The sequence below is a fragment of the Dromiciops gliroides genome, chromosome 5, assembly GCF_019393635.1.
Source record: "Dromiciops gliroides isolate mDroGli1 chromosome 5, mDroGli1.pri, whole genome shotgun sequence".
NCBI lineage: Eukaryota > Metazoa > Chordata > Mammalia > Microbiotheria > Microbiotheriidae > Dromiciops > Dromiciops gliroides.
The window spans coordinates 42,311,100-42,334,265 of record NC_057865.1 but is presented as its reverse complement, the minus strand read 5'-3'; the positions used below and the strand labels follow the sequence as shown (position 1 = coordinate 42,334,265).

At 45.4% G+C, this 23,166-nt stretch overlaps 1 protein-coding gene across 2 annotated transcripts in view; it reads left to right on the top strand.

Annotated features, from left to right (window-relative positions):
• LARS2 (leucyl-tRNA synthetase 2, mitochondrial) overlaps window positions 1-22,890 on the top strand; it is a 343,246-nt gene extending 320,356 nt beyond the window's left edge. For both annotated transcript variants that reach the window (XM_043966870.1, XM_043966868.1), the window contains exons 19-22: window positions 2,965-3,042; window positions 4,411-4,522; window positions 16,745-16,872; window positions 22,391-22,890. In XM_043966870.1, coding sequence (XP_043822805.1) covers window positions 2,965-3,042; window positions 4,411-4,522; window positions 16,745-16,872; window positions 22,391-22,570 — 498 coding nt within the window. In that variant the 3' untranslated portion in view covers window positions 22,571-22,890. The remainder of the gene's footprint in view (window positions 1-2,964; window positions 3,043-4,410; window positions 4,523-16,744; window positions 16,873-22,390) is intronic.
• The last annotated feature ends 276 nt before the right edge of the window (window positions 22,891-23,166 follow it).

Genomic DNA, 23,166 nt, shown 5'->3' with positions numbered 1-23,166 from the left:
TTCAAGTAGCCACCCAGCCAGAAGCTGTGTGATTTTGATCCAAGAACCAACCTAGCTTAGGGGGCATCTAGGTGGTGCAGTGGATAGAGCACTGGCCCTGAAGTCAGGAGGACCTGAGTTCAAATCCAGTCTCAGACACTTAACACTTACTAGCTGTGTGACCCTGGGCAAGTCACTTAACCCCAATTGCCTCACTAAAAAAAAAAAAAAAAAAGAACCAGCCTAGCTGAACTTAGGGGCATATGAGTGATGAGTTATGGAGACCTAATCTATTAAAATATAGGAGGACGTGAGGGGACAGACCCCCGGGAAACCAGAAATCCTTAAACTATTGAACAAACTTGAAGTCATGAAGTGCTACATCATCACAGGATCCCATCTCCGGCAGATCTGGGTAACCTCAGGCAAGCCCCTGAGCAAATTTGGGGACCTCAAACAAGGAGTTTGGCCTAGCTGGCTTCTGAGACCCCTTCGCTCTCTAGATGGTCAGTCCTGGGCTGTTCAAGCTGGAAGGGACCTAGTGATCATCTCATCCAACCCCCTGAGTCTTCAGATAAAGACACTGAGACTCTGAGAAGGAGAGGGACTCGAACCCACCTCTTCTCAGCCCAGACCGAGGGGTCCTTCAACTGGGCCAGGACTCTTGTGAGTCCTCAGACAGAGCTCATTTTTGCAGCTAAGTAGCTTCAAAGTCCAGCTATTACATTTTGTCCATAGAGACAGCAATATAATTTCCTACAATGAAAAGAAATATAGGGGTAGATTCCGTAAAAGAGGTTTCTAACCATCTTAACCAGATGGTGGTGGGTTTGGGTTTTTGGTGTTTTTTTTTAACAGTATTATGACATTCAGCTGCTTTTGAGAACAACAACAACAAAAAAATGTCACAAATCCTTGGAAGAAATTCTATAGATGTTTCCTTGCTGGGCATCTAGCCCATACCCAAAATTCCTCTGTCATCAAATTTAAGTGGAAAAAGATGAAAGTTGGTTTGTAGATATGCTGATTCAAGCTTTTAAGTTCAATCATTTTTTTTTCATATACTTGGGCCCAAATACATGATTGTATCAACATGGAAACATTTCTCCTTCCTAACCTAAAATGGCCCTGTGTTCTAGGAATCATTTTTTTTAATGATCCTTCTTCAAGTTTCTTTTTTTTTTAATATTCAGTGAAAGGTTATAATAATCTACTGAATTGAATTTAATAACTTCAGTGATTCTTGAGCAATCATTTTATCATTAAATATTTATTTTCTGTGCTCCAAGGTTTTTAATTACTTAATACTGTGAATTGTGATGTTTTAGTGAGTTCCTCAACCTTGAATATTTTAAGAGGTACCACATTTTCATTTTCCTACCAAAGATGAAAGTGGTCAGGGGAAAAAAAACCTAACCTATATTTCATTAGTTTTATTATTCCTCTTGTTTCAATTCCGTGTTTTCTAGGTGAAGAAGAATCTTAGCCTGCTCACCAGTCATTTATGCCATATGGATTAAGGGCATCCAACCAAGAGTTTCTATCAAGGGCCATCCAGTAGACTGCAACTGCTTTGTTGCTTAATTATATTTTTCAACAACTTCTTCAGACCATCCAAAATATGGTTCGGAGAGTTCTTGCTCATTAGTTAGTCTGTTAGGTTAGTTATTATTGTGTGCCCTTCCAGACTTAGTTGACATTATTTCTCCTTCATGCAGTCCACCCTCTGGCCAAAATGGATTATTTCCTAGCTCTTCTCCTAACTCAGCCTTCCCTCTTCCACCTCCATGCATTAACCCAGGTCATGCCAAGACTGAACTCCCTCCTCACACAAAATCCTTATCTGCCTTCAAGAAGCATCTCAAGTGTCACCTACTCAATGTGGCCTCTCATGATCTCGCCACACGTTAGTGCCCTTTCTCTCCTCAAATTACATTCCATCTACTTAGCTTTGTACACGTTAGAAGTAGAAAGTAAGGTCCTTGAGGGCAGGAACCATCTCGTCTCTGTCTTTGTGGCCCCAGTACCTAGAAGAGTACCCGGCACATACCAGCACTTTGTCCGTTGAATGACACTGTCTTGTTATAGAGGACAGGCTACCATCAAAAAGTCTGAATTACATAAGAACACTTAGAGTCTATATTCAGACCCAGAGAACCCACTCCAGAGCTTCATTGTGGTATAGCTTTGGTCCTCGCAGGTTACACCAACCTCTGACAGATGCTGGAAGGACTTTGAGGCCTGGTCTGGTGCTGGATTGTCCCTTGCCAAGGAGTCTTATCACCAGGCTGATCTGGGAATGGAGGGTGGGGGGGAATTAATTTTTTTTCATGTGTATATGAGTGCCCTGCAGTTACCAGAACAAGTAAGAAAGAGCTTGGGAAGAAGGGCTGTATTGGGTACGACCCCTGGGAAAAAGTCAAGTTTTGAGCCTTCATTAAAGACACTTCATTGTGCCAGGGAGTACAAAGATGAAAAGCAATGAAGTTCTTACCTTTGGAGCACTGGCAATCTAGATAAAGAGCCAACATGTATATAAGCAATCATTATCTAAGCTAGAATAGGGTAAGGACAGGGGAGCTCAGAACAACGTGGAAGCTTTGGGAAGGGGTCATCTCTGTCTTTGTGGGCAAGCGGGCATGCAGTCTGAGCTTTGAAGGAAGGCAGTGGTTTGCAAGCCCAGATACACAAGGAATCAGATCAGGCACGTTTGAAGATGTAGGAAAGGGTAGAACAGGATCATGAAATGATTAGCTAGCTGTTGGTTAGATAATTATAGCACTGATTAATATCATCAGAGATGATGTTCTCCCAATTTAACATTTTTGGATAATCCGGAATGTTGTAAAGGGTTTGAAATCCACGTCAGCAGGAGAGAATACACAAGGGCTCAAGTCTCAGATCTTTCAAGTCTTGAAACAAAAATTCTTCTAGGAAGGAAAAAGTAATTTTAATGAAAGTGGATCCCTTAATTTTCACCCCTAGGTAACTACCCATTTCACGGAAGATTTCTTATTGAATTCTGTGGTTTCATACCTGATGGGACTCAGTAATGCACTCTCGGTAAGTTTTCTGACTGTTCTCACTCAGTCATAGAAGATGCAGTGAGCATCCCTCAGCCAGCCAGCCATGGCTAACAACAGATCAGCCTCTGAATACTTCTAGTTTGAAAAGAAAAGTGAAATGATGAGAAAATTACCTAAACAGAATTAGGATTAACTATATTGTTAAATCACTAAGAAGCAAATTTATAAAAATTAATTTCTAGCTTTTAAAAATATGTGTGTACATACATACATATACATGTACATTCATACACATATGCATATATACATTCATATGCATACATACATACAAACAAAATAAAATCTCAGTTGAAATGAAATTTCGTGAAATTGAATATTTTTTTAGTTTGGAAGAATCCTTACCTATTATCTAATCCAGCCTTTTTGTTTTACAAACAAGGAAATTGAGCTGGGGTTGCAGGGAGGAGATCATGTGACTTGTGTAGGGTCCCAGCCATCCTCACTAACTATGTATTTTTAGACTTTAACCACATCAGGGAGGTTCTGTCTCTGCAAACAGCCTGTTCAGCAGTGAGCCTGCCTCTCTACCTGGGAGGGTCAGCATTCCTTCATGGTGCTCAGTAAAATTGCCATTTCTCTCCACAGCCTCCATCAGAGCCCCCTCTACACCTCACAAAATGGAATAGACTTGTCAGTGTAGTTTTCTTTTCACACTGTATACACAAAATTGGGGGGGTGGGCAATAGGGGTTAAGTGACTTGCCCAGGGTCACGCAGCTAGTATTGTATACACAAAATAATACATTGTGCTTAATGCAGCTTTTAAGTTTAACCAAAGTATCCTAATTATGTAATCCCAAGGGAGATCTCAGAGGCATCCTAAGTGGGTCATGAGAGCTGGGTGTGACATGCTGCTCCTCCCTGGGACCATATCAGCATTGCCCATCTCCCTCTCTTCCTGGCTGCCCCTCCCCTATGGGTCCCACACTACATCCTGGCCAACTTGCTGCATTCTCATTTCTCTCCTCTCTCTGTTCCCAGTTTTATGCCTCAGGTGCAAACCTGATCATTTCTGAAACTAACAAATGATATCGAGGGAGGCTGAGTGGTCTGTTTGCTTCTTCATTTGCTTTTAATAGCAGGGCCACAGGGGTCACAGGATGTCAGAGTCTGAGAACACCAAGAGACATTCTCTAAGGTAGAGGCCCAGAGCCGGGCCTCACACAGGCCCATGTGCATGCTCGTAGCTATATAGATGGACAGTGGGGAAAGCTGGAAAGGCGTTTGGAAAGGAAGGGGGCCAGAAAGCTGAACTTTTACTCGTTATCCCTATGTCACTGTGCATAGATCCTTATGCTTGTATGCCTTAGGGCTATTAATATAATTTTTTTTCTTCTCTCCTTTAGCAAGCTTCTCAAAGAGTCGTTCTGCACAGTCCAGAATTTGAGGATGCTTTGGCCGCTGTCTGCATAATGGCTTCACCATTGGCCCCTCACATCACCTCAGAGCTCTGGGCAGGTACTTGAAACATTCATGTTATTAATAGAAATTCCAAAATGGTGGCTCATTTCCATTCCCTCCTGAGCAGTTGTCAGAGTGGAACTTAGCAGCCAGATTCAGTGGGATGCCTTTCTCACATCCCCAGTGTTCTCATCCCCCCAGCAGCACCTGGCTTCACAGCTGGAGCGGTCCCTGTGCCAAGTGGGAACCAGGGCCCCCTTGGGAGGGCAGGTAGAATATCGAATGACAAAAGTGTCTCTCATATGACCTTCTTCCATAATTCTCCGAGCACTCAATCCTTCAATGACTGATCACGGTAGCCTGTTTTTAAGAGGAAAGGCCAGTGGGTACTCCCCCTCTTCAGTTAAAGAAAGGGGGCAGCAGAAGGCAACTAGCCAGATGTCCCTTTGTCCATTGATGGCTAAACCCTGCCTCCCAAAGCCCTAAACCCCACTGTTCAAACTAAATAAGAATACAAGTCGGACGTTGGTCATGTATCGTGACCTGTGCCAAGTAGTTGTACTGCAAGCGTACCCAAAGTGCTTTCATTCCCACTTCTTCGTGTGATACTCAGTCCTATAGGACAGCATTTTCAAATGCTGAGCTTTACATGGGCCACCCTTTGAAAGACCCAACTTTGGAAGGAAAGCTTGACATGTGACCCTCTGGCTTCCCTGAGCTTAATTGTCCATGCTGGTGACTCAGCCAGCTCTCTACTGAGCTCCAGTCCAGCATCACAAACCTGCCATAGGCAACTCAAACTCAATGTGTCCTAAAGAAAACTCCCCTCAGTGTTTCCATTTCTGTCCAGGGAGCACTGCTCTCCTTCCCATCATCCGAGCATCATCCTTGACTCCTCTGTCACTCACCCTGCAGAAACGCCTCGAATTGGCCTTTTTCTACCTGGCCCCAGTCTATCTGTTTCCCATCCTTATGCTAAAATCATGGGTTTAGAGCTGGGAAGGAACCCTCATGGTCAAAGTCCAACCCGCTCATAATAGAGGAGCAGACAGACTACAGGGGGCATGGGACCTGCCCCCTCAGTCACACAGCCAGAAGGTGTCTGAGGCAGGATCCAAGCCCAGATCTTCTCCCTGTCCCCACTGCCCCGTGCCCTTCCACACTCTGTCCCTCTGCCCTGGCATGGGCTGTCCGCCAGGCCTGTGATGCCCAGCCTCATCCCCTCCACCCCTTAGAATCCCCAGCTCAGGCGCCACCTTCTACATGAAGGCTTTTCTGAGCCCCAGCTGCCAGTGCTTCCCCAACTGCCTTGTCCTGATTCCCCGTATACTTTGCACATTTTCTTTTTTTGTTTGTTTGTTTTGTTTTTTGTGGGGCAGTGAGGGTTAAGTGACTTGCCCAAGGTCACACAGCTAGTAATTGTCAAGTGTCTGAGGCCAGATCTGAACTCAGGTCCTCCTGAATCCAGGGCCGGTGCTTTATCCACTGCGCCACCTCGCTGCCCCCTTCTTGGCACATTTTCACATAGGTACATGTTGTCTCCCCACTGCAGAGTATAAGCCCACTGAGGTCAGGGACTGTTCCTTTTTGTCTGTTTTCCCATTGCCTCACACTGTGTGTTGCATGTCATAGACATTTGATAAATTTTTGTTGATTGATTGACCAAAACTTTTCTTCATCCATGGAGGGGTTTTTCCTACCTATTTAAAAAGAAATCTAGGGGCAGCCAGGTGGTGCAGTGGATAAAGCACTGACCCTGGATTCAGTAAGACTTGAGTTCAAATCCAGACACTTGATACTTACTAGCTGTGTGACCCTGGGCAAGTCACTTAACCCTCATCCTCCCCCCCAAAAAAGAAATCTGATAATAAGACTACTTTTTTTTAAGTTCAATATTTTCAGAATCTTCCTTTGTTAGAAAAAAAGTAAAATTCTTTTGATTTGTGAATGACCATGCACATAATAACCCAACACATTTTAGAAAGTCACTTCAAAAACACTGGATTTTACCAATTTGGAAATAAATAGCATTTTTTAAAGCTGCAGTCACTGCTGCCTTTTGAACCTTGGCACGCTAAGGAAAGATAATCAACTTAATATTTTCTTAACAGTAGCCCCAGATGGAGAGATAAAAGTGTAACCTAAGGAGAAGGCGATTTGGCTTCTTAATAGAATTCCATTGTCCCACTGCTTGACCTGTGCCACTAAGGCCGTTGGCTTTAGAAGGAGGTTGAAATACTCTTGAAGAAAAGCAGGCGGATGGGGGCAGCTAGGTGGTGCAGTGGATAAAGCACCAGCCCTGGAGTCAGGAGTACCTGAGTTCAAATCCGGCCTCAGACACTTGATACTTACCAGCTGTGTGACCCTGGGCAAGTCACTTAACCCCCATTGCCTCGCAAAAAAAAAAAAAAAAAAAAAGAAAAGAAAAGCAGGCGGAGAAGCCCTGAGAAGGAGCCATCTTCCTGGGCCCTTCCCAGCTATGTCCTCCCTGGGGAGGGGGGGGGGGGGATAATCCAGCTCCAACAGGAACTTTCAGTCCAGACCAGCCCCACAGGAAAGTAAAGCGAGTCAAGGCCCACTGTGAAAATCTTTGAAAGGCTGGGAAAATAAGGCAGAAGAAGGGAGATATCTGTTATGGTAATTCTGGGTAAAGGAGGAGAAAGCCTCTCGTTACTGGCTCTGAAGGAAGAAATACTGACACATGACGACTGGTCTCTTGAAAGCCCACGTCACACATTTGGGGAGCAGCCCTTCTTGGCCACACCCTCACGTAGGAATCGGCACACTGTTGACACAGTTGAATCTGGAAATGATCACCATTTCCAGTCTCCAGCTGCTGGTTTGGGGCAGCAAGGTGACCTGGGGGATAGTGTGCAGGACTTTGCATCAGCAAGGCTTGCGTTTCAATCCTGCCTCACTTACTAGCCGTGTGATGCTGAGCGGTCACTTAACCCTCTCTGTGCCTTGGTTTTCCTGTCTAAAAAAAAGAGAGTGGTAATTATAGGACTTAACTTCTAGGGTTGTGAGGATCAAATGAGTTTATACTTGTAAAGACCTTAAAGTGTTAACTATCATCATCATCGTTATTATACTACTTTTTTTTTTGTTTTTGGGCAGTGAGGGTTAAGTGACTTGCCCAAGGTCACACAGCTAGTAAGTGTCAAGTGTCTGAGGCCAGATTTTAACTCAGGTCCTCCTGAATCCAAGGCCGGTGCTCTATCCACTGCGCCACCAAGCTGCCCTTCGTTATTATACTTCTATCCAAATATTGGGGCAGCTAGATGACAGTGAATAGAGAGAGCTCTGGGCCTGGAGTCAGGAAGACCTGAGTTCAAATCCAGCCTCAGACACTTACTAGCTGTGTGACCCTAGGCAGGTCACTGAACCCTCTTTGTCTCAGTTTCCTCATCTGTAAAATTAGCTAGAGAAGGCAATGGCAAACCCCTCCAGTGTCTTTGCCAAGAAAACTCCAAAAGGGGCCATGAAGCCTCGGACACAACCAAAATGACTGAATAACAGCATCCAAATATTGGATGGTAATAGCAATCATTGTATATTATCAATTATACGATGCCGTAAAGTTTGCAGTGTTTGACATATATCATCTCCTTTGAGCCTCTCAACAACCCTCTTAAGTACATACATAGTTGTTATTCTCCCTGTTTTAAAGATGAAGAAATGGGGGCTGAGAGAGGTTCAGTTACTTCCAGATAAGAGTCAAAGGTGGGAAATGAAGCTGGTCTTAACTCCAGGTCTGGGAATCTTGCCAACAGAATTATTGGCTGGGGGGGGGGGGGGGAGCAGCCAGGTGGCGCAGTGGATAGAGCACTGGCCCTGGAGTCAGGAGGACCTGAGTTCAAATCCAGTCTCAGACACTTAACACTAGCTGTGTGACCCTGAGCAAGTCACTTAACCCCAATTTCCTCACAAACAAAAACAAAAATAATTTTTTTTTAACCCATGAAATAAGATTCTCCTGTCTAGTACCCTTGCTCCAGAATGTGGAAATAAACCCTGGAAATAATGCGATGGGCCAGCTCTCGGTTTACCAGACCAATCTTCATGGATCTTTTTGTTTGTGACCAGTTACAAACATAATATTAAAAGATCCGTGACACTCCTTCCCCTCAAATATTGAAGATGGCGCCCTTGGCGCCTTAGAAACTAGCAGTAATTGAGATTAACCGCAGGGATAGCCATCCCTGTGCCTTGTTTTCCTGTTGAGGCCAATTTGTTCTTTTCTCCAGGGATCTGCTTAGGAATTTACATGAGAATGCAGGCTAGCAATCCTGTACCTCTTGAGCGGTGCTGGACTTCCTCTTTGCCTTTGTGTTTAGATAGCATGGAATCTCTGGGCTGCAGAAATGCCAGAGTAGCTCTTTGGGGTTGCCCTGACCCACAAGGATCTTTTCACATTGAGATTTTTTAATATGCAAACACTACCTGGCACACAGAAAGCCAAGGGTCCCAATGCCCTGATTCTCACTAAGCCAATGCTCCCTTCACTTATCTTTTTTAGACACAGCAAACTTCCTCCCTGTCTGCTTACTCTCGTTTATTCTTATATCACTTAAATATCTAACCTTTTCTCGTTTATCTTTTGGCAATTTGAAAGGTAACTGATCCAAAGTCAGTAGCAATCAAGCTGCAAGCGTTTGTTGTGCTTACTGAGCCCTAGGCACTGTGCTACACAGTGGAGATGCAAAGAAATAGTAAAAGCAGAGAAAGAGAGAGAATGAAAATAAAGGAGAGAGAGGAGCACATATTGAGTGCTTACTGTGTATCAAAACAAATTCCAGCATCGGCCGCACCCAATGATGTGTAGCTCATTCTGCATCTTGAATCCTTCCCCTCTCTGTCAGGAGGTTGGTATCACTCTTGTTCAACAGCCTCTGGAAGCATGGTTGATCTTCCTGTTGATTAAAGTTCGAATGTCTTTCAGAGATGTTCATTTTTACAGTGCTACTATCATATAAATTGTTCTTCTGTTTCTGCTCCTTTCTCTCTGCATCAGTTTATGGGGCAGCTAGGTGGCACAGTGGATAGACACTGGCCCTGAAGTTGGGAGAACCCGAGTTCAAATCTGGCCTTACCAGCTGTGTGACCCTGGGCAAGTCACTTAACCCCAATTGTCTTAAACAACCGGGGCCATCTCCAGTCATCCTGATAACATCTTGCCACTGGACCCAAATGGCTCTGGAGGAGTGAGGTTGGTGACCTTGTACAGCCTTTCCTCACTTAAATCCAATTCACTACAAGTCATGATGTCACCCCAATGTCATCGTCCTCTTCCAGAATGAAGGACAAATGACAACACTTCATACAAGGCTTTTCCTCCACATTGTCCTCTTTATTCTTTCTCATAGCACAATAATATCCCATTATATTCATATTTTATGATTTGTTCAACCATTCCCCAGTTGATAGTCATCCCCATAGTGTCCAGTTCTTTGTATCCACAAAAAGCTGCTATAAATATTTTTGTACATATGGGAACTTCCCCCTATTTCTTTGAGGTATAGTGGGTAGTCTGTTCTTGAACTAATATCTTTGAAAATGTGAATATATATCCTATTATTTCCCCTCATCTGATCAATCAGACTTGGTGAATTTTTTCTTTTTTCTTTTTTTTTTTTTGTGTAATTAGGGTTAAGTGACTTGCCTAGGGTCACACAGCTAGAAATTTTTTCTTTTTTTAATAATAAACTGGCTCAAGTTCCATTTTAAACTTTCTGTCAGAGTAGGGAAGGCCGGAATACCATAGGGATGCTTCTTAACATCCAACTTGAGCACCACGCAGCAGGCAGGCATTATGCATTTATTAAATGCCTACTGTATTCCAGGTACTGTGCAAAGCAATGGAGAAAGCAAAAAAGACAAAAGACAGTCTGAGCTCTCAAGGATCTCACAGTCTAGTGGGGGAGACAACACGCCAACCATTGTGCACAAACAAAATCTAAACAGGACAAATGGGAGGTAACTAACAGAGAAGGGGCCAGCATTAAGAGGCATAAGAAATGCCGTCTTGCAAAAGGGGACTTGAAGGATGCCCAGAGGCAGAGATGAAAGAGGAGAACATTCCTGGCGTGTGAAACAGAGGGACCTTAGAGCATCCGTAGTCCCCTCCTCAGAGGGGTTACGTGATTTGCCCAAGGTTACACAACGAGTAGCAAGTAAACGTCAGAGATGGAATTTGAACTCTGAGGGTCCAAGTCCAGTGTTCCCTCATCTACACCATCCTGCCTTTCCTGGTACTGTGCCCTTTCAACCACATCTATTTCCCCTTATTTTTCAAGAGAACGTCTTCTCTGGTCAAGTGGCTGAGCCTTCGTTGTCATCTCCACTCCAGCTCCTGCAAAGTCACATCCAGCCGTGGCACAGTCACAGCCAGCAGCTTTTAAATGTAAAAAGCAGCATGACTTTGGGGGTTAAAATGTGGGTCTAGTTTGTGGTTGTATTGCTGTTGCGTTTTTTAAATCACCGTAAGGACTTTATTTTCAAAATGAGAGAGAGAGAGACGGCTACAGTTGCTGCGCTCTCTATCAGTCATTTCACAGAGCAGTGTTGTCTTTTTTCTTTTGCATTTTACTTATTTAAGAAAGCAGATTTTAACGTGAGATCTGCGTTTGTTTCAGTGCACTTCTGTACTCAGACACTTAGCAAAAATCATCTGAGACTATCTAGAAAGGGAATAAGGTAATATAGGTTAGAGAGCTCAGAAAGTATTTCCTCAATCTCCTGAGGAAAAAGCAGATTTCATAAGAGATTTCATGTGCTCCTGATGGCAAACAGAGCTGGAGACCATCCCCCAAAGAGGATCTCCAATGAGCATTAGAACACAGAGTAAAGACACATTTTTCTCAAAGACTGGCCTCGGTTGCCCTGGATAAAAGAGAAGCGATGGTTCGATCCGCATGATAAAGCACAGGGACCAGTGCTGAATGGCACGAGATGCTTCAAGAGTTAATGCTGCCCTTTGGTGAGGGAAGCGCTCATGGAACTGATCTTGGCTGTCTGTAAACATTAACAGGATGAGGAAATCTGTTTCCTTCCTGAAGCCCTGTCTCTCCAGAGCATGCAGATACTCTCACTAAATTGGGAGAGGTTTGTTGTTTATCCTACGGCAGCATTTTCCCATCCAGACAGGAATGTACGATGCTTGCTTAAGGAGGTCCCATGTGCACTTCTGAGAGATGCCACCGCCGCTTTGCCCTCTTCTTACTGCTTGCCGTGGAAGGCTGTAGAAAGAGGAGCTAGGGGAAGCCCATGTAAAAGACGTTATGAAAAATTAACCTTAGAGGCATTCAAGTCAAGAAGGTTAAGATTCTCAAGGACAGCTGGGTGGCACCGTGGATAAAACACCGGCCCTGGGTTCAGGAGGACCTGAGTTCCAATCCGGCCTCAGACACTTGACACTTATTAGCTGTGTGACCTTGGGCAAGTCACTTAACCCTCATTGCCCCGCAAACAAACAAACAAAAAAAAGATCAAGATTCTCATCCAGATACTACAAAGCATCTGATCCTGCAGTTCATTCAGTAAATACTTGTAGATTGCTTGTTTCTTTGGGAACTCTATCTCATTTGGATCCTGGTCACCTGGTTAACATTATTGTTTAGATCGGGTTAATCTCCACTGTAATTCAACTTTGTAAATATATACGTAAAAGTTTGTCTACACATATGTGTTTGTATATATGTGTGTGTGTCCACATATGTGTTTGTGTATATATATGTGTGTCTACACATATATGTTTGTGTATGTGTGTGTGCGTATTTACACATACACACATTTCCCTTCATCAGAAGCTCCCTTAGACTTCCCCAGTGGATCCTAGAATAAAGGCCATTGGAGACTGTGAGAGTGTCCTCTAAAGGCAGAGCGGGATGCTGGCCTCTGGAAGCCCATACAGTTTCCCAGCCAAAATGTTCTGGTTACCTTCAGGTACCTGCTGTTGTTACCTGAGAAATCCCATTGAGAAGGCGCTGGCTCTTCTGAGCCCAGTGTATGGGATGTGCGATAATGCATCAGCATATAATAAACACAGCGCATGCTGTGCCTGTGCCCTGTGCCTGTGTCCAGAGAGGACTTTGCCTTTGTATTGGTCTTTTTACATGTGAAAACCCTTTCACAGACTAGACAGTAGGTGTGATGGCAAAGGGATCATATAAAACTTTCCCTTGAGACCCATCAGCTCCAAAGCTTTCTCTGATTCTCTTCCCCCCAAAAAAACATTGAGAAATGAGCTTTCCTTCCTCAGCCCTGAAACAGTGAGGGCGTTGTATGGACCTCTCCTATGTACCTGTCCCTAACCATGAGCTTTTGGGTTGGTTTATTTGAACATGTCTTTTTTTCTCCTGTGAAAGCTCTGTGAAAGTCAGGCCATAGGAGTGGCTAGATAGCACAGTGGATAGAGCACCAGCCCTGGATTCAGGAGGACCTGAGTTCAAATGCGGCCTCAGACACTTGACACTTACTAGCTGTGTGACCTTGGGCAAGTCACTTAACCCCCATTGCCCCAAAGAAAAAAAAAAGAAAGTCAGGGCATAGTCATCTTAGCTTCATATACCCTTCAGTATAGTCCAATACCCTGTAGGTAACAGGCTCTCCACTGTTTATTGCAAGTATTTTGAGAAATAAATGTATCAGACAGTCTCTGCTCTAAAGAAGCTTGGCTACCTTGAGAAAAGTGACTTGTTAAAACTTTGTACTTATTTTCAAGATAAATCTCTAACTACCTTGAAGAAGGAAATATATATATATATATATATATATATGTATGTATATGTGTATGTGTGTATAGAAAGATAGGTAGGTAGGTAGGTAGATAGGAGTCCCCTTCTGTAAAGTGCTAAGATTTGCCACTTATCTAGACTATACATAATTCTGGTTTGCTTTATAAATCTTCCATCTGTTAAAATTCCTCTCCACTAAAAATCCAGTGACCCAAACTTTGCAGGGTGGACCAAACTGGAGAGACTCTACTGGAGTACTTGCCCCAGTGATGGACTATCAAGGTGGTTTTATTGATAATTAGGAACTTCTTTGTAGAGTCCTCAAACACAGGAGAGCCTTCTCCGAGGAGAGAGCAGTGGCTTTGGGTCCAGAAGAGCCAGGTTTAAGTCCAAGTTACAATAGCTGCACTGGCCAGAGAACCCTGGGAAAGTCCTTTCAGTCGCTCTGAGCCTCAGTTGGCTGATATGTAAAAGGGGAAATAGAAAAGCTTTCACTGCCTATCCCACATGGCCTCTCTGTTTCATGGGAGGAATGTGCTCTATAAACTCAGAAGCCCCACGGGGATGTGAGTTGTTGGCCTGCTGCGTCTCCCCCACTATTGCCTGGATAGGATTGGAGGAGGTGGAGGAATGCTGACCTGGACTCAGCTCTCCAGGAAAGACAACGGTCCCTTCCCCCTAACCCTATCCTCCCCGGCCTACAGAGGCACGGTTCCTGGCCCCTGCCACCTCCACTCTGATGAACAGAGGAACACTCGTTGAACATGCCTGACAGGAGCAGGGAGAAGATAAAAACCAGCTTGTTCCTGACTACCAAATGAATGGACCTGTTTAAGACCCTCTCTAAAGGAACACTGATTTCTGTTTGAAAGCTGGGCTTCCAGCTCTTTAGGAAGATCTGCCCAAAGCATCTCTTTATATTCAAAGTTCTTTACCCACTGCTCTTTCCTGCTCAGCTACATGCAGACATGGAAGGGTTCTTTCCACTGCAACTACATAGAGCAAACCATAAGGAAATTAATTTTCCACTGGTAAGGCCCATCATGGGATTGTGGAAGGGCTGTGGACAACATTCTCTCTTAGGAAGCCAGCAGTCACCTCCTTCTGATGTGGCCAGAGATCACATCTATTGGAGATAGAATATTTTCGTGGGTCGGCAAAGAAGGCCAAGTTGCCCAGAATCATGGAGGCCCTTTATGGGAAATCTGTTGACACAAATGTACTTGTTGCCCCATTTGGGTCCCAGATCCTCATTGCAAAGTGGGTAGCTCATCTCCACTTCTTCCCCCAGAATATTTGGCCAGATAAGATATAAGAATAAAATTTCTGTCTCCCTACAATAGGAATCCTCTGAGCTAATTTGGCTTATTTTTTTAGAATCCCAGGTTAATGAATAATATCCACCCAAAGCTTTGCTGGTGGTATGGACTGCGTGAGTCAGTGACTTGTTTTTTAAGAAGCCTGTTATTTGGCATTTTCATTCATTCACAATGCAGGTAGATCTGGATTATCTGTCTGGACATACCCAGCTGTGGTTTAGTTCACTAAAATTCCCAATGCTCTTCTTGACCAGAGTTTAAACTCTCCCCACCAAACTGTTGAAAAACCCCCCTCCTTCTCCTTTCCCAACCTTCCCTCTTCTATTGAAGATGTGAGGATATGGGGAAGTATCTAATGGGCTTGGCAGTCTACAAGACAGCCCAGCCATCCGGCACCAATGGTGTGACCCTGCGAGCTGAGAACTGGGCTTGAATCGACTCTGCCATTGTTTGGGTAGAAAAGGCACCTCATTTCTATGTCTGGTTTGATCATTGTTTTATGAGCAGATCTCCTCGGGCAGGACTTGTCTTCCTGCTGTGCTTACCTTGGCCTATTCTTTGAATTATTAGAGACGCGTGCAAAAACGCACAGAGGTGCCTTTCTTCACCATGTTCCTTGTTGATTATAGAAGCTCAGATGGCGGAGGCCTTTCATCCAGTGTGCATTCTTTTAATGCCTCTGCCGGCATCCTGCTCAAGTCTGTGTCTCTTCTTTGTGTGCTTTGAAGATGGACAGAAAAGCAGCCTGTTGTTCAATCATCATCATCATTATAACTAACAGTTATGTAGCACTTACTTCATGCCAGGCACTGTGCTAAGTGCTTTAAAATTATTATCTTGGGGCAGCTAGGTGGCGCAGTGGATAGAGCACTGGCCCTGGAGTCAGGAGGACCTGAGTTCAAATCTGGCCTTAGACACTTAACACTTGCTGGCAGTGTGACCCTGGGCAAGTCACTTAACCCCAATTGCCTCAACAAAAAAACAAAAAACAACAACAACAAAAATTATTATCTCATTTAGTCCTCACAGCAACCCTGGGGAGGTAGGTGCTATTATTATCCTCATTTTATAGATGAAGAAAGTGAGACAGAAAGAGGTTAAGTCCTGTCCAGGGTCACACAGCTGGTAAATGTCTTTGACTAGGTTTGAACTCAGGTCTTCCTGACTCCAGGTCTCATGCTCTTAGCCACTGTGCCACCAGTGAATTTCTGCAGTATTATTTGACCAATTAATTGTCCTTATTCTTTTGCAAATGTGTATGCCTATGTAAATGCTGATGTAATTAGGAATGTTTCTTTGATACAATCTCCTGAGAGATACAGAGCAAGCTTATTCCTACAGGGCTGAAATCCAGCTGTGATCACAGGCAGTTACAAAAGAACTCATTCCTCTCACATTTCTTCTCTTTGGGTTATGCTAAATTAAAGAAACAAGTTAATTTCGATTCAGTGATAGGATGGTGGGGCCTGCTTGGCCTTAAGACACATTAAGAAAAAGTTTAAAGCTGCATGTAAATGTCATCTGAAATGGGACACCAAATTTAGACTGTATTAATTAAATGCAAAAAGAGTAGATTCAAGGCTTCCTAAGTCAAGTAAAATAATTGAGGGCAAGAAATGAGTGAAGAAGAAAAGGGGCTTTATGACATGGTGGCCTGTTCACAAAAACCCAAAGGGCTGCATTCCTCCAAGAAAGCTTCCTAGTAAGAATTAGATGAAAATTGTGAGCCTCGTCCTCTTTTATGAGTCTTGTGGCCAAACATTCTGGTCCCGGGGGCAGCTAGGTGGCGCAGTGGATATAAAGCACCAGCCCTGGATTCAGGAGGACCTGAGTTCAAATCTGGCCTCAGACACTTGACACTTACTAGCTATGTGACCCTGGGCAAGTCACTTAACCCCCATTGCCTTGCACAAAAAAAACAAAAAAACATTCTGGTCCCACAGAAATTGTAGCTTACCCCCCCAAAAAATCACTATTTGTAATTTTTAAATGGAAACTAATTTTCAGTGATAAGTGAAAGTCTACACTGGGACCTATGTTTGTAAGACTTAACGCGCCCTCAGAACCATGATATTGCCTCCCCAAAACATTCCTCTGACCAGTATTAAATTAAGCTTCCTCTTGGCAAAGTGCTTTTTATCATACAGATGTAATAAACTTTCTGTTCATTTGGTATTGTATATTGCATTATGTACAATAAAGAATCTGTCTCCTTGGCACTGCAGGTCTGGCCCATGTGAAGAATAAGCTCTGCACCCATTATGACTGGGATGCCAGCGTAATGCACCAGTCTTGGCCCTCGGTGGATCTCCAACCCAAGCAGGAGCCCGATGTGGTGGAGATGGCGATTCTGGTAAAGAAGGATATCTTCTTCCTTATTGTTGGCGGGTGGCACCCAGATTGTTCAGCACATTGACTAGTCCATGTCGCTGCTCAATCTGAAGGTTCCTCATTAATCCTGTGGATTTTGTGGAGTTTCAGGGATCTGGTATCAAGCCTTCTCCTTCCAACTCGATCCTTGGCCAAATAGGAATTAGGTGATCTATGTCTTCCTGATCCTTGGCCTGAACCATATGTAAGCGATAAGCCAGTATCTGCCTCACCTATGCAAGGAGTGCACTGACTACCACATGCCACCACCTTCTGTAAAATCTCAGCTAGGAACGATGCTGTCTTTAGCCCTCAAGGGACTGGGAAGTAGGAAAGTGGTTAGGAATCTCCCGTCTATTTCTTCCCTCCTTGGCCCCCCCACTCAACCGAAATCCCGATATGTCTGGCCTGACGTTCCGGCTGAATCGGTTTTCTTAGAGTGCAGAGGTGGTGGTCTCCCACTGGGAAGCGCGGTCCTCCACAGGTTCTGTGGAGCTGTCTTTGGTTATTTGTAGGGTATGAACTAGAACAGGTTTTTCTTTGCTTCTGGTGATAAAGGTGACGAGGTAGAGTACATTAAAATCTACACCAGTCGGGTCCACCCCAAGTTCTGTGACGTAATCTCTTTGGGCCTTCACCACAGTCAGTCACTGCTTGACTACATCCCTAACGCATCCCCACCACCCTGTCCACAGCAGCTGCTCCAGACCTTCTTGTGTCCCTCCTCGGGCCTCCCACCCTCTCACTGAGGACCTCCCTCCGCTCATCCTCATCTCCTGTCGCTGCACCCCCCATGTCACATGGTGAGGTGGCACTTTCCCTCTGACATCCCCTTCTGACCTCCATGCAGATCTTGTTTGTACGACAATCTGTGTGCCCTCTCCTGCCGCAGAATGTGGGTTCCTTGAAGGAAGACACCATGGTTTTGCCTTCCTTGGAGTCCCCAGTACCCAGAACATAGTAAACACTTACTAAATACCTGTCGATGGGCCGACTGCTTTCATGGCTGTAGAGAAAGGAGTCTGCATCTTCTCCCAGAAGGAGAATAAGAGACAGCTTCCCGTCTGCTCTATTTGACCTCCTGTTTCAGACTTTCATAAGAGGCTTGGTCCTTGAGGACCCTGAATCTCAGGACGGACACAAGGGTTTTTAGACTCCCTGGATTTGAGCCCTGCCCTCCCTTTCTGTGCCTTCTTCCAACAGGTCCAGACCTGGCTGGATTCTGAAAGCTTTTCATAGCACTAAATACTGGGCAGGTTTCAGAACATTTCCACAACGGCACCGTCTCCTGAGCTTAGGATTCCTTTCCAAACAAATGAATTTTGCCCCCTACTCCAAAGTCTTCTCTGGCATGGAAAAGGGGGCTGGAGGATAGGCTCACTTTGAGGTGGCCTTGAAAGGTTGGCTTGTGACACAAAGTCTGGGTATTCCTATCTGGGGGGAAAAGGCCAGTGAATAAGCATTTATTATTCAGCACTTCTCAGGTGCCAGGAATTGCGGAAACAAGCACAGGCGAGAAGTGTGTTCATCCGCCAAGTGAGACTTATGAAATCTGACCACCCAGAGTCTGTGAGCCAGCTTGAGTCCAGTCCTACATCTGTGTCAACAGTGGTCTGAGCAGAAAAATCAATATTTGCAAAGAAAATGTTTATACCAAGAGACCATGCTCCTTCACAGCTGCTCTGTTTCCACCCCACGGCCGCTGTGTCCTCTACCCTCCCTTAATGGTGCATTCCATGACTGTCCGTCTGGACTTAAACTGAGGCATCAGCAGGAGTGGTTAGTGCCTGTTGGGTGCTTTCCCATGAGAAATCCTCAGGCCTAAGAATTTCTCCAGTGTCACAGAGCTGCCTCTGAGACATCAGGCAGAATGTGAAAGGCTTTGGTCTTCCATTGTGATAATGCATGCCTTGGGCATGATGTTGGGTGAAAGGGGGTGACTCGCTCAGCTCAGTGCAGTGACTGGGCCGTTACAGAATGAGCTGAGCAGGTCAGATGAGTGGGCACCCAGAGGACATTTGCAAACCGACACAATCTGTGTGTAGGTGACCAAGACGGGGAGGAAGATTGTTAGAAATTGTTTGCGCGCAGGAATTCTGCTGTCTCTTTGTGCTTTGTGGAGGGCAGATGTAGTGCTGGTTTCCCCTTTTACACTAAAGAATTTGACTATCGGTATTTCCACTGCCCAGATTCTCAGTTTCCTTCATACCACTAAGTCAAGATCTGGCCAAGTCTGGCACACACTTGGAGCCTAATAAATGTTTATCAAGTAGAATTACATGTTAGTGACATGAACTCTAGTCTTCCAATCCTTCTCAGTTCCCCTGAAAATAAGAACAAAAGCCCAGGTACCTGTGGGATCTGAGGGCAAAGTTAGAGACATGTGGACTTGGTTTATGGCCTCCAGAACGCTGCACTGATAGGGTAGCTGGGACACCTTGGCCTTCCTTCAGCCACACCCTGGCGCACGGATCCCAGATGCCATCCACAGCCTTATCTGGGCTCAGAAAGGACTCTAAAAACCACCAAAGGAGGCTTTCCCAGAGGGGCTCTGTCCCACAATGCACCGGTCCATGCCTTGTTTCCCGATGGGGCAGTCACCACCAGGCTGTACTTGTGCATCCTGTGAAGCGTGCTTCTGCTTTGGTTTGTAGTGGGGATGTCCAGATCACTAGGATTTCTCCCCTCTGGCCGTGGGCCACTTGATGGTCCTTGGGCAGAGGGTTCCTGTTTTGCACACCACCAGCTGAACTTTAGACAGAGTCTAAAAAAGGGATGACTTTTGATCCCTTCTGGTTCCTTTTGCACCACTACCACCAAAGATGGAAGAGAACCGCACAAGACTGTTATTTTGTACTTTTTTCCCCTTTATTTTATGGGTTTTCACGGCCAAAATATTCATCACCAAGCTACGGGGGAAGAGCCTTTCTGTAACGAGCTAAGCGGGCCTGTTTCCAGGCTCATCCTCCAGCATGGCGGAGCCTTCCAGAGCCCCTGCTTCCCTTTGAGGATCTGGTGTCCTCTCCCCACCACAATGAGGACGAGGGACCAGCAGAACTGTGGGGAGACACTGAGACAAAAAGGGAAAACAACCCCTGCCCTCCGGGACTTTGCCTTCTACTTACTTATGTAAACATTAGATGCAAGATCATTTGGGAGGGAGAAAGTAACCACTGGAGGGTCAGAAAAGGCTTCCCACGTTCCCCATGATAGAGAGTCACAGTTTCAAACACAGTCCTTTACTCCTGTTCTACACTGGCTATGGAAATGTTTGTTTTATTTAGTGTTCATTAAAGTCAACTTTTTTTAAAAAAGAAAGTAGGGAGTGGGGAAGGCTCCGATAGAAAGTGTCCTATGGGCTACACATTGAAGGAAGCGAAGGCTTATGAGAGGCCTTGGACCATGGACACAGAATATGCCAAATTCAGGGAAAAGCAGAGAGTGAGTTACTTTAATTGGAACATAAAGTAATGTGGGTTAGGGGGGGTATCTGAAGGGATAAGTTGGAGCCTGGTAGTAAAGAACTTTAAAGACAAAGCCTGGTTGGGGGGAGGGGGGTATTTTGTCTTAAGGCAGCTAGCTGGCACAGTGGATAAAGCACCAGCCCTGGATTCAGGAGGACTTGAGTTCAAATCTGGCCTCAGAAACTTGACACTTACTAGCTGTATGACCCTGGGCAAGTCACTTAACCCTCATTGCCCTGTTCCCCCCCCCAAAAAAAAAAAAAACAATAGGGAACCTCTGTAAATTTTTTTTTCTTTTCTGAGGCAGTTGGGTTAAGTGACTTTCCCAGGATGACACAGCTAGTAAATGTCTGGGGTCAAATTTGAACTCAGTTCCTCCTGACTCCAGAGCCTGTGCTCTACTCCATCTAGCTGCCCCTCTCTATAGATTCTTGAGCAGAGGAGCTGACATGATCACATATGTGCTTCTGGAAAATATTTTGAATTTGCGTGGAAATTGGATTAGAGAAGGGAGAGATGGAAGCCAAGAATCCAATTAGGAGGCTGTTGAAATGGTCCAAGTGGAAGGTGATGTGGTCCTGAGTTAGGATGGGGGATGTAGGATTGGAGAGAATGGAGTGGGGATAGAATTGACAAGACTTGACAACTGATTAGTCATGGAGGGGGTGAGGAAACGTAAAGAGATGGAGATGACTTTGAGGTTGTGAACTTCAAGGGAAGCATAGTGATACCCTACAAAAAACCAACACTTTGTTTTGGAGGAGGGGCAAGGCTTGGAAGGAAAATAATTCTGTTTTAGACACATTGAGTTGGAGATGTTCGTGGGACATCCTGGTAGAGACGTCCGGCAGAGAGTCAGTTATGGGAGGCTGGGACTCAGGAGAGTTCTAGGACTGGATATATGCACATTGAGAGTCACCTCTATAGAGATGATCATTGAACCTAGAGGAACTCCTGAGATACTAAGAGAAAGTGGAGGGGAAGAGAAGAGGGCCCAAGACAGCCTCCAAGCAGACCCATGTTTATGGGGTAGGGCATGGGGGACATGTAGCAAGAAGTGCAGGAGGAAGGTCACAAAAGCTAAGAGAAAGATGGAGTATTCCTGACAAGAAGGGATGGCTGAAGCTGTCTTCCAAAAACCTGAAGTTTAAGGATTAAGAAAAAGCCATCAGATTTAGCAATTCAACAGTTGTTAAGTGTTAAAACAAATAGGCAGAAAGCCTGGCCTAAGGCGGTGCTCTGAGTTCAGGCTCCAGCCTGCTTGGTTTTGGAAGTTAACTTTTAAAGAATATCTCAGGCATAATCTACTCAAGACCAGAGATTTCAAAAGGAACCACAGGGCTTTGAACCATTTTATGTCTGACAACTTTAAATCTCAAAGAAGGTCCACTTGCATTGGTGGAGGGACCTTCCTATATCAATGAATCACTGGTCTGGTCTCTATCCCTATCCCTTTATTACAGGTGAGAAAGTATTCCTGGTCATTTGTTTTCATAATTCACTAAGTGTATTTTTTCTTTTCATTTTTTCATCGGTCCAGAGCTAGTCCCTGTGGTGGGTGCCCCGCACTATGCTGCCTGCTTAAGGTAGATAGGGAAACCTGAGTAATTTGTAAGCTAGGCTCACCAGCGGACTACAGACTCCTGAATTCAGAGGTTCATAGAAATTCAGGAATTAAACATTTAAGAATAATCCTTGGGCAAAAGTGGATGTTTCGGCCTCGTTAAAGACTGTGGGGATGGTTATCTCCCCGTGGCTCCCTAGAGGCTGGGTCATCTTTCCAGGACTCACCCTGGTGATTCCTTAAATGCCTTTCCTTGGGCCTGCGTTTTTTCATGGAAGTGTTTAGACAACACAAAGCCCTTGCATCCCCAGGGGCCTTAGTCAGCTGCCCTTGTTCCAGTTCACATTGACTTGGCTTGGACCTCCCCTGCTTCTCCTTGTCCCCCAGCCAGCCCAGGACAGTGGGCACAGAGGCTGGGGAGCGTGTGTCATCAGACCATTGCACTCACATGGCCGGCTTTCTCTCCTTTTCAGATCAACAACAAAACCTGTGGCAAGATTCCCGTGCCCCACCAGGTGGCCCGAGACCCGGAGAAAGTCCGCGAGCTGGTTCTCCAGAGCGAGCTGGGGACTCGGCTCCTGCAGGGCCGCACCGTCACCAAGGCCTTCCTCTCTCCCCGGACGGCACTCATCAACTTCCTGGTGCAGGACTGAGGGGGCTCCCTAGGGCTTCCCTGGGAAATCCCATCAGGTGCCTGGGAGGAAGGGAAAGGTGTGGGCAGGACAAAATAGAGGCACTTTGAGCTGCTGCTGCTGCTGCTGCCTGGACCGGGCCACAGAGACGTGACAGGAGGCAGGCTTCCTGCCTTCCCCTCCCGCTGCAGGGGAGCCCAGCCAGGTGTCCAAGGCAGCCACCTGAGACTGCAGCCCCGTGACTCCAGTTGTGGGCACCAGATGTCTCTGCTGTGGTGGACAGGGCACTGCACTCCAATCCCTTAATAAAAGTGGAGCTCGTGATGGAGGACTGAGGATGACTCAGGCTGGTTTCTTGCCACATTTGTTCGTGCTGTGATCATTTGTTTGTGGCCCTTGTTGCTACGCTGCCCAGGCTAATAAGGAGATGACCAGTCATGGCAGCACGCTGTTGGGACCACACAGGCGCCCCGGTGTCCTGGGCCCCTTCTAGGAATTGCCCCAAAGCCTCTGGCTTAGCTGTTGGGAGAGGATTGTGCATGATGCTGTGCCAACTCCAGTGTGTAGGGCTGTGTGTGGTTTGACAAGTTTATCGGGTGTTCTTTGTCGTGGGATAC